This window comes from Apaloderma vittatum, unplaced genomic scaffold, assembly GCF_000703405.1.
Source record: "Apaloderma vittatum isolate BGI_N311 unplaced genomic scaffold, ASM70340v1 scaffold3138, whole genome shotgun sequence".
Lineage (NCBI taxonomy): Eukaryota > Metazoa > Chordata > Aves > Trogoniformes > Trogonidae > Apaloderma > Apaloderma vittatum.
In genome coordinates this window covers 53,043-66,954 of record NW_009732259.1, presented here as the reverse complement: position 1 = coordinate 66,954, position 13,912 = coordinate 53,043, and the positions used below count along the sequence as shown (strand labels likewise).

At 47.6% G+C, this 13,912-nt stretch overlaps 1 protein-coding gene across 1 annotated transcript in view; it reads left to right on the top strand.

Annotated features, from left to right (window-relative positions):
- The first annotated feature begins 1,306 nt into the window (after positions 1-1,306).
- SYNPR (synaptoporin) overlaps positions 1,307-13,912 on the top strand; it is a 43,053-nt gene continuing 30,447 nt past the window's right edge. Inside the window, exon 1 of the mRNA XM_009875439.1 lies at positions 1,307-1,405. Coding sequence (XP_009873741.1) covers positions 1,382-1,405 — 24 coding nt within the window. The 5' untranslated portion in view covers positions 1,307-1,381. The remainder of the gene's footprint in view (positions 1,406-13,912) is intronic.

The following is a 13,912-nucleotide window of genomic DNA, read 5'->3' as shown; positions in this document are numbered from 1 at the left end:
TAAAAGAGAAAGCTCACCTTGTGTCTCATCTGTTGTCACGTGTATTTGAAAATATTTGATGCAGCGTGTAGAAAAGAGGGCGAAACAGTGATAAACCCAGGGCTGATAAATAAACAGCATAGAGCGTGATTCACAGTCTCATTACACCAAGCAGCGCTGGGGCGATGGGCTGGCGATGACGGAGGCTCACGGGGTGAGCACAGAGCTGGGCACCTTGTGGGGAGGGATCCGTGGATCCGTATTGTGCTCTTAAAACATGCTGAAGTCCTGAACACAGAGCAGAGATATGGGACCAGCCTCAAGGCCTTTTCGTGAAGAGGTTTTGCAGTGGCAAGTTGTGGGGTTTGTGTCTTTGTACATCTGCCCAGGGGAAGCCAATGTTGTACCTTTCCAAAAAAAGTGGCACGCGTTCGTCTCTGATGTGTCCTGTTTGTAAGCGGGTGCCTGTATGTCGGAGGCAATGAGCTTAATGTCCTGCTACCTGCTCCTCCTGCTCCTTCCAGCACACATGGGGGCACAGTAAAGGTTTTGTCCGGGTGGAAATTTTCCTTTTGGGTGCAAGGGAACCCCTGGGTTTCCCGTAGGTTTTCTCTATATACAAAGAAGGGGCAATAGCTCAAGTTTTGGGATGACGCTTTGGAGGTCTGGTCCTGTGCGTGCACAGGAGCTCAGAGCACGTGTAAGTATGGGAGACCTGTGAGGTCTTTTCCCCTTCCTGGGTGGGCTCCTTGCTAGAGCTGTGGGGCAGCTCTCTGAGATGCAGTGAAAGACATCTCAAAGTATAACTGAGCCCCAAAACCCCCCCAAACCTGGCAATGAAGAAGCACCACTCCGATTACAGCCTGTATCAGAGCTTTGGAGGATCTTTAAGCTTAGTCTAACTTTAGCCCAGTATTGTGAACTGTTTCCTTTCTTTAGAGCCCACACAGGGACTAAAGCGATGCTGCATTAGCAGTGGGGAGGAAGGGGCTGCATCTCCCAGCCCGCTGTGGTGGTACCTGCGGCACAGCAAAGCAATCAGCCTCTCGCCGAGGGGAAGGTATTTGCTTTCTCTACTTAGGCTGTGTGTAGTCATTGCCTAATAATATGAGCATTTTGCCATCCCTCTGCAAATAGGGCTGAGGCTGCTGCCTGATTGGTATATCATCTCACTTTCTCTCGGCATTGATTTTCTTGCTCTCCTTATTTGCTTCGTGAAAAGCGAGGCAAGGAGCTGGTGCTCGCTTGCTCCCTCTCCCTCCCTTCCTCTCTCTCCCCCTTCCTCCCTCCCTCCCTCTCTCTCTCTCTCCTGTGAGAAGCTTTTGGAAGCCTTTATTTTTAGTATGAGACAAACCTTGCTTTATTTCAGGAGACACAAGTTGGATTATAAATCCTTTTGTAAATGTGTATGGTGATATTTGCTCCGGTAAGTTATATGCATCTCTGTTTGTGTAACTGTACTGTCTGGGGGGAGAAGTGGGGTTTTACAGGAGCTGTAAAGCCCACAGTTTTGTTTTTAAGGTTGATTTCTTTGTACTCTCATGCTGAGCCCAACTGTTCCAGCGTTTTTAGACACGTTGAAATATTTTCAATTTGTATTTTGCTTGGGGGGCGGGGGGGTGCCTGCTTTGAAAACTTGTTTTGCACTTTATTTTACAGCAGAAACCTGGAGAGTGAGGATTAAAGGGGAAAGGAATTCTGTTTTATCGTATTCCTTTTGACATTTTAAATCAAAGGTGCTTCAAAAATAATGCAGCAATATTTGATATAAAAAATCAGTCAGAGCTATTTGGTATTGATAAAGCTGAAGTATGAATATCTGACTGTGTATTACCTTAGAAAGATCAGTCTAAAGTAGGGTAGGTTGGCAGCAACATGCTCCTCGTCAAAATGTTTTACTGAGATAAAGAAAATCTTGAAAGTAATTAAGAAAAGAGCTTGCTTCAGGGTGAAACATCATTAATACAGGTCAAGAGACTGTTGCTCTGACTTTCTGCTCCCTGACTCTGCTTTGTACAGCTCAGCAGCCTCATTCTTCAGAGCTCTCAGCTAACTTGGAGACCTCTTTGTTACCTGTAAATAACAGCGAGGTGCAGCTATTTATTTATCTCTCCACGTCGTAGCTCCTGGTGTGCTTTCCAGCCAGTATGAGCCGGTGGTCGCAATGGTACGGCTGAGGAAATCAAGATATGTAGGTGTAATACTTTCAGACTACATAATATATACTTGAATTTGCAGCATTATATTGATTTATTTAATGGCAGTTCCATACTTTAATCATGTCTATGGGAGTCAATCGCTTTGGTGTTTCAGAAGTCTTTCAAAACTCCAGCTGTAGCACAAGCCAGAGGTGGTGTGAGAACACGTCTGAGTATGTAACTGCTCAGAAAATCCACATATTAGACTCAGAATGATCTGCCTACTCTCATAATACCAGAGTGTGCTAATATATATGAAGCCTACTTTAATAAGGTGTTGGAAGACTGTAACTGGAGAAGGTAAGGATATCGTCTCTGCCAGTCCAAGCTAAACTCTTCCGGCGAGAAATTTCAGGTTGCCAGTAACTGCTTAGTCATTTGAACCACTTTAATTGTGCCTGTGTCGTTGGTTTTTTTCAAAACAGCGTAGTTGTATTTGCCTGAAGAGCAGCTGATGGGAATATTTTTGCGGTGTGCCCCTCCGCACATGAGCTCATGAGCAATGTTGGGGTCTGTGCGGTTGGATGCCCACCCCAGCCAGGTGCAGGGCGTTGTGCCAGTGAGCCCACGTGCTCCGTGCCTGAAAATGTGGCAAGCAGTCACTCAGTTCAGTGGCCTTTTAGTTTTTGTATGATTGGTGTTTCATAAGGACCACATATATTTATGCCAACTGCGTAACTTGAATGTATGTGCCTGGCACTGTGTTAGAAAACATGGTACGTAAAATGTGTTGTGTACCACGGTGTTGGAGAACAAGGTACAAAACAATAATTGTCTTTTTCACAGTCATTTAACTCCCCCAGGTGGGAGGGCATGGGTGTCTGAGTAGTGCACATCTCACACACTTTCTAAGCGTAATCCTGCATGCCTAAGGACAGCATTAAGCATTTCTAACTTTGGCGAGCCTTGGTATCTGGCTCAGTGAGTGTCCTCTAGGTAAGCAGAAGGATGACAGTCAAAGAGCACATTTGGGTGACCCTGGAGGGGAAGGGGCTAGGTAGTATTACCTGAGGAGCATGATTCCTGCTTCCTACCTCGCAAAACTAAAGGTCCGGAGGTTTTGTGCCGCATAACTCATTGTAGCAGGGGTGCCAGACAGCTCTGAAAGCTGGGCTGTTGTTTATTAAGGAAGCCAGCTGAGCTCATCTTAATAGCGTTGAAGCAGGAAAATTGGCCAGGGATGGCTGGTTTGACTCCAGGTGGGGGAGGTCTCACCCCTGCCCCTGAAGGCAAGTCACCAGCAACCAAAGGAGCGTAAGGCACAAAGTGAAGACTTTCCCTTCGCAGAGGAGTTTGTGGCTGAGCAGAAGTGATTCCTTCAGCCCCACATGCTCTCTTTACAGGACATGGCTGAGACAAACTCAGGAAGGACAGGAGAGCTGGCCCTGTTCCTCCTGTTGTACATACAAAAGCCTTCAAAGTTCATGGGTTTACATCTGTTGCCTTTTGCCCATCCTGGCATTGCAATGTGTGGTGCTCCAGTGTATGGTCTCCAGCTACTTGGTGGTAGCAGCTTCTCCCCAGTCCAGTACCCCCAGCCACCACTCACCTCTCGGACCTTGGAGCAGCCTCCATCACCTGCCCACGTGCATGGCATCCTCTCTGCAAGATGACCCCAGGCTGATGTGCAAACCAGGGCTTGGTGCAGCTGCAGGGGCAGGTTCACAGCATGGGGCTCCACAAGCTCCAGGGCTGAAAACATGAGGCTTGTGCCAGCAGGGTGGAGGAATTGCTGCCCTTTTCTAGCAGGTGCATGAGGTTTTGAAAGGAGTTTGAAGCATTATTTTAAGGGTGCATGTATCCTGAGGAGCTTCTTTTCCTCTGGGACCTGCCTTCCTCTAGCATCTCAAACCATTCCTAGAGTAATTCCTGAAAATCGTAAAAATTAGATTTCATAAATATCTGCCATCTCCTGAATGCCAGATAGTATTTTTTTAGCCAAGTCCTTGGAAGACTTAATGAGCACTCTCCTCGCCTCTGTTAATCCTGTTCAGATCAATAGGCACTCTAGAGGGGGAACGGAATTTGTGTTGATATTGGGTAGCAGCTGCCTGTCACTGCTGGTGGATGGCAGGTGGTGGTTTTTTCTTCATGTCACTCTTAATTAGGAGTTCCTGTACAACTATATGACCATTTTTTTCAGGGAATACTTCCCTGTAGTAGGATGGCAGATGGCAGCTTGACCTAGAGTGTGGTATTCTGATTTTGCCTTTGGGCTCTCTGTCCCTCAGCAAGCTGAGGGCAGATTGTTTCCAATAGTTGTGTGGTACCCCCTCGTGAATACAACATGTTTGTGTATGGTGGGCTGGGGGCTCAGCGCAGCTAGTCTGGGCGGAACTGGGGTCCCTGCCTGAGCTCTGCTCACGTGGGTACCACCGTGGGATGCAGCGTGCGGGGGAGCTGTGGGTTGAGGACAGGCAAGAGCTACGCCCCTACTCCTTCATCTAGAGCCAGTGAGGGCAGCCTGGCATAAGATGCAGAGATGAAGGTGCTGCCTGCCAGCACAGCACACCCGCGTCTGTACGCAGGATGCAGGGTTGCTAGAGAGCCCAGGTGGGCCCGAAGGAGAGATCGAGCTCCTTGCCAGGACATGCGGTGGCACGGGGCCAGCCCTGAAGCAGCTGGAAGGGGCCCATCAGTGTGTCTGGGCTGCAGGTGAGGCTGGAGCTGTGGGCACGGGCTGGCAGGGTCAGCAGGAGCAGAACTGACTCCGTTTTTATTTAACTCAATGTCCAGTGCCAATGGAGGCTCTGACTCTGCCTGCCTGTAATTTGCAAATTTAATTGTTGCCCTTCACCCAAAAGGATTCTCACAGCCCTTGGACCCTCACTAAGTGCTCTGAGGCCAGAGACATGATGACACTGTGAAATGCTTCAGCTTTCCTTTCCTGTCATGTATAACCTCTTATTTTGGAGGGGAGGGGGAAAAAAAAAAAAAAGAAAAGAAAGGGAAATAAGAAAGATGTGTTGAGCCCTTTTGTAGAGACAGGGGAAGAGACAGGTGATGAGCATGAGGTGCTGTATCTGCAGGGCTGTGCCTCTCCTCTCCAAAGCGCCGGGTGCCGGGGCTGTCCGTCTGTCTGTCCGTGCCGTGCGCAGGCTGTCTGGGTGGAAGGGCTCTGCGCCACCTGAACGGCTGTGCAGCGGCTCATATGCTGCAGCAGGCTGGAAAGCTGTAAACATATGGGCACTAACAACAGATTAAGTGAGTGATTTCATCTAAGGGGCTTGGTAGATTACCATAAAATGTATCTTAATTAGAAAAGCAATCAAACTTGCACCGAGTCAATGAGGATGAAATGTCCCTGTTGGCAACAGTGAGCACTCTGTCCCCCCACGCCTGGGATGGGCATGGGGATGGATGTATCTCATGCCCGCTTTGGGAGGTTTGCTGCGATCTGCCCAATCCTGCTATGGGTGGAGGGTGCCCTCGTACTGAATTATTTGTCGTCTGAGCCACGAGACCATCCCACGAGCTGCTCAGAAGGAGACTGATGGTGAGCTTGCACTCCTTTAACAGAAACTGCTGAAGGTGAAATAACAGAGCATTTGCACATTTTCCTTAAAACTGTGTGCAATTACCCAAAGATATATTTGAGTGTTTGCCATGTGTAGCACAGCGAGTCCCAGATAAAGGGTTGGGGCTTCTAAGTGCTACCATAACACAAATAATTAATAAGTCTATCTCCCTCACTGTGTCCTCATCTTTTTACCGAGTGTGGCCATAATTAGCTTTCACCTGATTCTGAATGTGTAGCATGTTCAATTGCTTTTTTCATTCTGCTTGTGTTTTCTTTTCTTCCCTATTTTATTGGGTCTGGTTTTATTCCACAGAATCTACAGATAAGAAAAAGCTAGATAATCATCTCCAGCAGTGCAGATACAAAGATTGCAACAGCCAAAACCATATTGATGTATTACTGGTTTTGTACAAGCGCCTGCTTTTTTGCGGAGTCTGGGAGGATTTGAAGTACATTGGGAAGTGGCACAGAAGATGTACAGCAGCTGCTAGCTGTTGAGAGAAAGGAAAGGACGCCTGGTTATTTCAGAATTAAGTATTTTGAACCACAAAGGAAATGGAGAGCATTCAGGCAAGGTTTTTGCCAAGTTGTTTTTTTTTTATTAATCTTTTTTGTGTGTTTAGAAGCAGGTATGGCTGCAGATTTCAGGAAACGTGAAAGAAAGGGCATGAAAAGAAAAAGAGATAGGCAAGAGGTGTGGAGGAGCACAGTAAGGGGGAGGATACAGAGGAAACAGGACAACTTAACCTGTCCAGGTGAAGTGTGTCAAGAGCTAGTGAGATAAGGAATATTTTTTAATTTCAGTTGAAAGACACCGTTATTAGCATTTTCTAAAAGAGCTTGTGTTTAGGTGTTATTTTTTGTGATTAATTGTGTGCGTGGAGAGCAATACCGTCTCTAGGGACAGAGTATAAGAGGAGTGGCGGAAAAGAAGAGGAAAAGGAGGTTTTACTTTTAAAAATGTTTCATGCTCAAAATGTTCCCTGTGAATTCCCAGAGCTCATCAAAGCAAGCGTTCATTTATAGTCCATCATTTTAATTATTAGAAAACAAATTATGTTTGCTGTATGGGCTGACAGTTAGCCAGGAGCGAATTGTTCTTCCAGCCTTTTGCACAGAGGTGGGTGCCGAGGTCGGAGCCAGCCCCAGTGGATTTTTCTATCCAAAACTGGTTTGAGATGAGCTGAGGAGTCCCACGCTTTATCCCACCTGCACGGGATGCCAGACAGAGCTCTGGTATGGAGGGGTAGAGCCATCCTGCATTGTAAAAGGCTAGGCTGGGTCTGAAGCAAGAAGGGGACATCTATGATGGTCAGATTAATGAAGAATAACCCTCATGGGCTTCAAGAGGCTTGGACCAGGTGGTCCCTGGAGGGCTTTGCAGGCATACTACCTAGAAAACCAGCCGTGCTATTCTTAAAGCAGAGCCTTGCTGCCCAGTGGTCCCACTCATGTCAGCGTTGTTGGACTGAAAAAAAAGGAAAAAAGTAGCCAGACATCATTTGAAAGAGTGCTACTGGGTGTGGGAGAAGGATTGGAGGCCCCATTCCTTAGCAATTTGAAAGCACTTTCAAATCCTCCCGGGAAAAAGCTGTTGTGCCACATTATTAATCCCAAGAGCTTTGTGGATTCCTCCCCAAGCTGAATAATTTTCACCCATTTCCTTAAATCTGCTTGAGAAAGGAGACAGGGCTGAATGCAGGCATGCGTGTGCGTGGGGCGGGGGGGCAGCAGATGACACCGAATAGCTACACAGCAGCTCAGGGAGCCGAGAGGAAGCTACTAATGGCCTCTGATGAGAACGGACGTGATAATAATGAGGTTAATGCCCTTTCATTCACCCAGAAACATCCTAGAGAACGTATAATCCCTGCTAGTCAATGGGCAATCATTAGGTCATAAATAATACAGCATGACTGAAGGACAGGAGCCTTTCCTGTGCTAATCATTTTCGGTTGGTGCTGACCCGGGAAGGGTTTTGTTGCAGCCCCCATGCTGTGCCACGCAGCGGGGACCCAGCTGTGGGAGCATTTTCTGATCAGGGCAGCCTGACTGCCTCTCATTTCTGTTGCCTGCATGGATCATCAGAGCAGGAAAATGCTCCGCCGGAGCCCAGGTCTACCGGGTAGTGCTGGGAAAGAGGAGTTGAAGCTAATGGAAAGAAGGAAAAAACAAACTAGATGAGGAAGCAGTTACAGCAGCCATGGGGCCTCGAGCTGCCCAGTGGAGCCTGATGATGATGTTGAGGGTGATGCTGGGAGAGATGGGGATGGGGCTGGGCTCCCCGGCTGGGAGAGGTGCCTTGTGCCAGCCCGGGGCAGAGGATGTGTGCGTTGCGTACAACACTGCTTTTTGCAAACTGGCTTTGCTGTCCCCCTGCCATCCAGTGCTGTCGCGTAGTCTTGACTGTTGTTGAGCCCCTCAGGCTGCATCGACCATCGGGTTTAGCGACATTAAGTTCAGGGATACTTTCCCTTCTCAGAGTGCTTCCCGTGTGTGGATGTCACTCAGCCGTAACGTAAATCCCTTCATTTATTAGAGGGAGTAAATCCTGCTTAGCAATAACTGGGATCATGCTCTGTATGCATTTATGTTGGATCATGGGCCATTTTAAACCTAGATGCTTTTAAACCCACCAAATGAGCAAGGACATGAGCGACCATCCAACCTTTTTTATTTTATAATTAAATGTTTACACCTGTTGCACGATAAATCCCATCTAATCAGCTTGTAAAGCCCGCACAAAACCTGTATTGTCAAGACTGAGTAGGAGCAGAATGATGTTTATGTGTGAACCTGAGTGTTTGCTGGGTTGCTGAACCTCATCTGGTGACAAGAATACAAACTAACATCACCTGTTAGGAAACCTCTTGTTTACCTGATGATGATTCTCCTTGCTTTTTGTCTGTGGTGGTCACGGGTGATTGATGCCAGAGCAGCTTCTGGGACAATATGCACCCGTGGGGGGATCGCTGGCATGGGTGAGAAGAAGGGGACACAGCCCCGGGGTGGCCACTCTCCAGCGCTGGCACTCCATGTTCTGGGCACTGTCACAATGCAGCGACAACCACGGGTGCCTTTTCTACCAGCAGGCATGGACTGGAAAAATCTCCAGGTCCAAAAAGGAGTGCATGTCTCTGCTGAAGTGATGTGTGTCACAACCTGAGTTATTCAGGGATCACATGTGCAAATCTAAACAAATCTTTCCAACTTGTGCTCCCACCTCTTTAAAAGAAGAGAGTGCAAGTGTGGAGTTGTGGAGCCTGCAGAGGAAGAGCTGTAGCTTCCAGACTGTTCAACAGCTGGGAGGGAAAAGGGCCGCAGGCTGTAAATGCAGCCAAACCACCACTCTGTGATACATCCCCAATGAGGCAGTGTACACCCGGTAATTACCCCTAAATCTGTCTGCAGCAAGTATCTGTGTATTTTATTTCATGGAAGACTCGTTGCCAATCTGTCGATGTCCACGTGCAGAAAGCAATCTATACAATAAATAAAAAAACCCCACCTCAGGTCCTTTTAAATGTCTTCAAGTACCTCAGACCTTTTGACAGATGGCTTGAGGGGCTGGAAGAGCTTAGCATCTCTGCCCCACTTGTGTAAGTAACTTTGTCCTCTGACAACTTTTCATTTCACCAAGTCCAAGAAGAAACGCTCTAAGTGCGTCTTTATTTTCTGCTTGTTAACTCTTCCATGCATGCTGCCAACCTTAGCATTAGCTTTCAACTTTATGGCTGACCCATTAAATACTAGATGAAACACATCTCATCAGCTTGCATTACATTGTGAACTTAATAAATAGGAAAGGCATTACACAGATTCTGTCTGGCCATCTGGAGGAACAATGTTCTTTACCTCAACGAATGGCTATCTAATCCTCTCATATACAGTTGGGTTTTATTCTATTAAAATATAATGAGAAAAGACTACCATACCATTATGTGGTGGAGCTAAATGGGATTTTTAGAATAATCAATGGAAGATGAATAGAAAAGATAAAGATTTTCTTCACAGAAAAAGAGGGAAAATTGTCTCCTTGGGATTAAAGTATTGTAGAACCAAATTATAATAATATGATCTTTATTCACTAAAAATACCCCAATTTCATTTCCATAAATCTTTCCATTAAGAATCAAATTAAGGGGCTTTTCAGGTTTGAGTTTTTGGATTTTGGTTTTGTTTTGTTTTGCTTTCAGTTTAAAAATGCAAAGTGTTAAATGAAATGCTGTGGTTTAAACAGAGGATGCTGCAGAGTCCCTGCCCTCATGTTTCCATCGAGCCCATGACAGCGAGGGCTTCTCTCCATGAGATCCTCAAAAATGCCAAACAGAAGTTTGCTGCTAGAAATGCCCCAGCGAGGATCCCCGCCGCGTGGGGAAGTTTTAGAGCGGGGTAGTCTCATCCAGGTGGGTGGCAGTGGCTGGGGACATGGTGGGTCGTGCCAGGCTCGTGCCGGGCTCAGGGGCTGCAGGACGTGGTGTTTTGCAGCAGTAGCTGTTCACGCCACACAGGTCATGTAAGAAAGTAGCTCAGTATCAAACCACGCGAAGTTGTTGATGCAAGGATTGTCCTCCAACACAACTATGGTTGAGTTTCCACTCCCCTTTCAGAAAACGCTGGAAATGTTAGGTCTGATAGCCAAGTAGAAGCTAAGAGGTGCTTTGTGTGAGATCTGGACAGGTTGTATGTCCCCAGTTCTAGCGTGGTGGCACCAAAAGTTCTCTCCCAGCTGCCACCACAGTCTGGAGGCACTCATTATCTGCAAGTGCCTCTCAGTGTGGGACAGTTGCCTGAGTGGTCCTTCAGCAGGGTGCTAAAACTGTGCTAAAACTACAAGTCTCCATGTTTGAGCAGACACACAGTGTTCCTCTGATGGGGCGTATGTGGTTCTTCAGGTCTCAAACTCTGAGATGTTCTCTCACCCCTGGGCTTTCGCCCTCCGCGCAGACCAGATCTGGGCAGGCACAGAATTGTTCTTTGCGATTCTGCTGTTTATTTTAAATGGGGCACACTAAATCCCAGCAATTCATGGACAATTGCTTTAGAGTTTATTTCTCAGCAGGAGCAGAATCTATTGCAACTTTCTCCCTGTATAGCTGTTGGAGGAAAATGACTCCTGCTAGTCATCGCCTACCCTCCCAGCACTGCGTCGGCTGCGATGTTATCCACCTCCAATTCATCAACCAGTCAAGTTGATATAATTAGGAACCCCAAAGTCAATAATCTGATAATCTCCGGTGCACAAAGGCTTGTATGTAGGAGAAGTGATTCCAGGAAGTCTGCGGTTCAGATCTGCACAGGAAAAATGCCAGATTTTAAAAAAGAAACAGGCAGAGACCTGGAGGAGAGAGTGCTTCCTAATCTTTCACTGGTGACATATTTTGGGCCATCAGCTCTGCAGTAAATGTTTTCCCGTACAGTCATTTAGTGCCTTCGAACCTTCCCTTTACAGTCGTAATAATAATGTTCAATTACTGGTTCTGCTCTATAAATAAATAATCTCGGTTTAACAAGATGTTCTGCCGGGTGAGAGATGCTGGCTGCGGGGGGATGTCTCTGGAGCCCAGCGCGCTCCCGCCCTGCTGTCAGCACACCGTTGGCCACGGTGAGTGACAGAAAGTGTAAAGCAATACAGTGTTTGGCAAATGTTTTGCCCTCTCTTTGTTATGGCGACAGAGAGAAAGGGATGTCTTACAACCAGAAGCAATGCCAGAAAAAGATGTCTTTTGTAAAGCACTTCAAGCAAGTACAATGACTAATAAAAGAGCGGGTGTTTCAAATATTTCAGATTGCATTTTACAAGTGTCAAGAGTGGCCCTTGTCTTTCCAGTGTTAGGGCAGCGATAGGGGGCTGGGGGGGATGTCCCTGTGAAAGGATCCAGCAGATTCATTCCCATTTTCCTCCCTCAACCCCAAGAGGAAGTATGGAAGACCAACCCACGTAGAGAGCTGCATGCCCCTCACAGCCTGTTTTCGACCACCACAGCTCCAGGAAAAAAAACAATGTGGTTTCTTTTTAAAATCTCACCATCCTGAAGGAGTCACCGAGGAGCCCTCAGGCAGAGCGGGGATCTCTGCTTTGCACCAGGGTGGATTTGGGGGTGCATCCCCAGGGTGGCTCCATCTCGTCTGCCCGCGAGCTGCCAAAGGCTGCTGCGCGGGGAGACGTGCTCCCAGAAAAAGCAAGTGGCTTATATAAAAAATTTCATCAATTTTAAATGACAGTGTTATCTTCCTAACAGGATGTTTTAGCTGTAACATGCTCTACATAAGCCTTTTAACTCGCCTTGTCAGGAACCGTTCTGCCTTCTTCTGGTGCGCAGAGCGAGCCTGTCGCTCAGCAGGCATTGAGGGGAATTGTCGGAAAGCCAAACGCGAGAAGCGATGGGAAATCATCCCATTTTTCCCTTCCACGCCGGGATGAGTGATGTCTGGGGTCGCGTGTTGAGGCGCTGCCAACTGTCTAACGCACAGCTGGGACTTCAGCTCCCCCAGGCATCGCCTGCCCTGAGCCCCCGGGCACTGGGGACAGCTGGGCTGGGAAACGAAGGGACCAGCCTTGAGTCTGGATACATAACCGCTCCTGAATGCTGAATTAGAAGACCCATTGCCATGACATTGAAGGAAGAAGAAGGGCCTCCAGTTGATCCCGTAAATCAGCTGATGAACCTTTACCTGTGCTGAGCTGGTGTGAGAATCATGTGCTCTGCTGGAAATTCTATTGCTGTTTTTTCTCAGTGTGCTAAGGAGCCCACTATCTTTAAAACATGCTCGTGTGATTTGACAGGAAAGGCTATTTATTATTGCACACTACCATAATAAATATGCTATTTCCTTCCTTACAAAAATCTACCATATAGCACAGGCCAAGGCTACAAGGTTATAGAGGGAATATCCTGTAGCAGGAGCAGGGGATGGGGTGTTAATCCTGCACAGAAAGGCATCGCGAGCTTCAGAGCTGTGCTGCGTTGTTAGGGATGTGGAATAAGGGTGACCTTCCAGCCAGGCTGGTCTGGACACAGGAGATGTGCATTGCTCTGGTCAGTGCTGGGGAGCACAAATAATGTCCCTTCCTCCCCCACTCTTTGGTCTATGGCCTCGTCAGGTGGGTTGGTAACGTCAAGCGAGCGGGATGCATGCTCGGGGTGTTATCCCACACCCAACCATTGATCCAGGCTGGGCACAGGCGTTTTCTGTTTCCTGGGCATTTGTGAAGGCACCAGCCTCCCCATTACATTCCAGCTGCAGGAGGGACAGACTGGACTTTGCCCTGCTCCCGTGCCAGTGGGCAGGAGAGCCCAGCACAGCCACGGCAGCAAAGATTTTTTGCCTCAAGGGCACCGTGTTCATCCTGGTGCCGCTTTTCCGGAGACGGCGAGCGCAGCCCTGGCTGTTGGACCTGAGCCTTGAGAGGCAGCAGCCGTGTGATAACCAGAGGTTACTGTGTGCTGGGGAAGATTTATCTAATATGAAGGGGGAAAGCGATATGCATGCACCCTGAGATGGGACTAACGCTGGGTGTGGATTTATAGGCAAAGAGTAAATAGGAACATAGGGAAACACTTTCCCTTTCTCCATAAACTTTTCAATTTCAGGGAGGCCAGATTCAATAAAATTATCTCTCAGATGGAGGTTTTATTGAATCTGGCCCATAAAGCTCCCATTATGGGGTTTACAACTGCCATTTAGACAAATCCTGCTATAATAAAATACAATGGTGTTTACAGCATTCCGGCAACTGCCACAGAATTACAGTGTGAGCAAAACCCAACAAATAAATCTTGGCTTATTGCACCAGGCACTTCAGTGACAACATAAAGCAGCAAAACTTGGGGGGAGGTGGGGAAAGAAAAAATGCAGAGCTAGGGGGAGAAGGTTGCTTGGGTGAGAGGACAATTATGCCTGTTGCTTGGCTGAGATCTCCAGAGAAATACCATTGATTTACAGCCCTCACCTTGCTTTCCTGCAATGCAAAACATAAACATGCTTTCATGCCTGGGCACACAGCTGTGGGGACCAGCCGGGCGTTACTTGCAGCTGGGCAGTCCCAGCTGTTAGCAGCACCTGATCCAGCCACGGCGGAAAGCCAGGCTTGGGTTGGCTGAGGCTTTGCTGAAGTTCTGTATATAAAGCTCCAACTGGGTCGTCTTCTGTTTTCTACCAGCTTTGGGAGTGCTGCCTGGGTGCTTGTAGCAGAGTATGTGCTGAGCAAGGA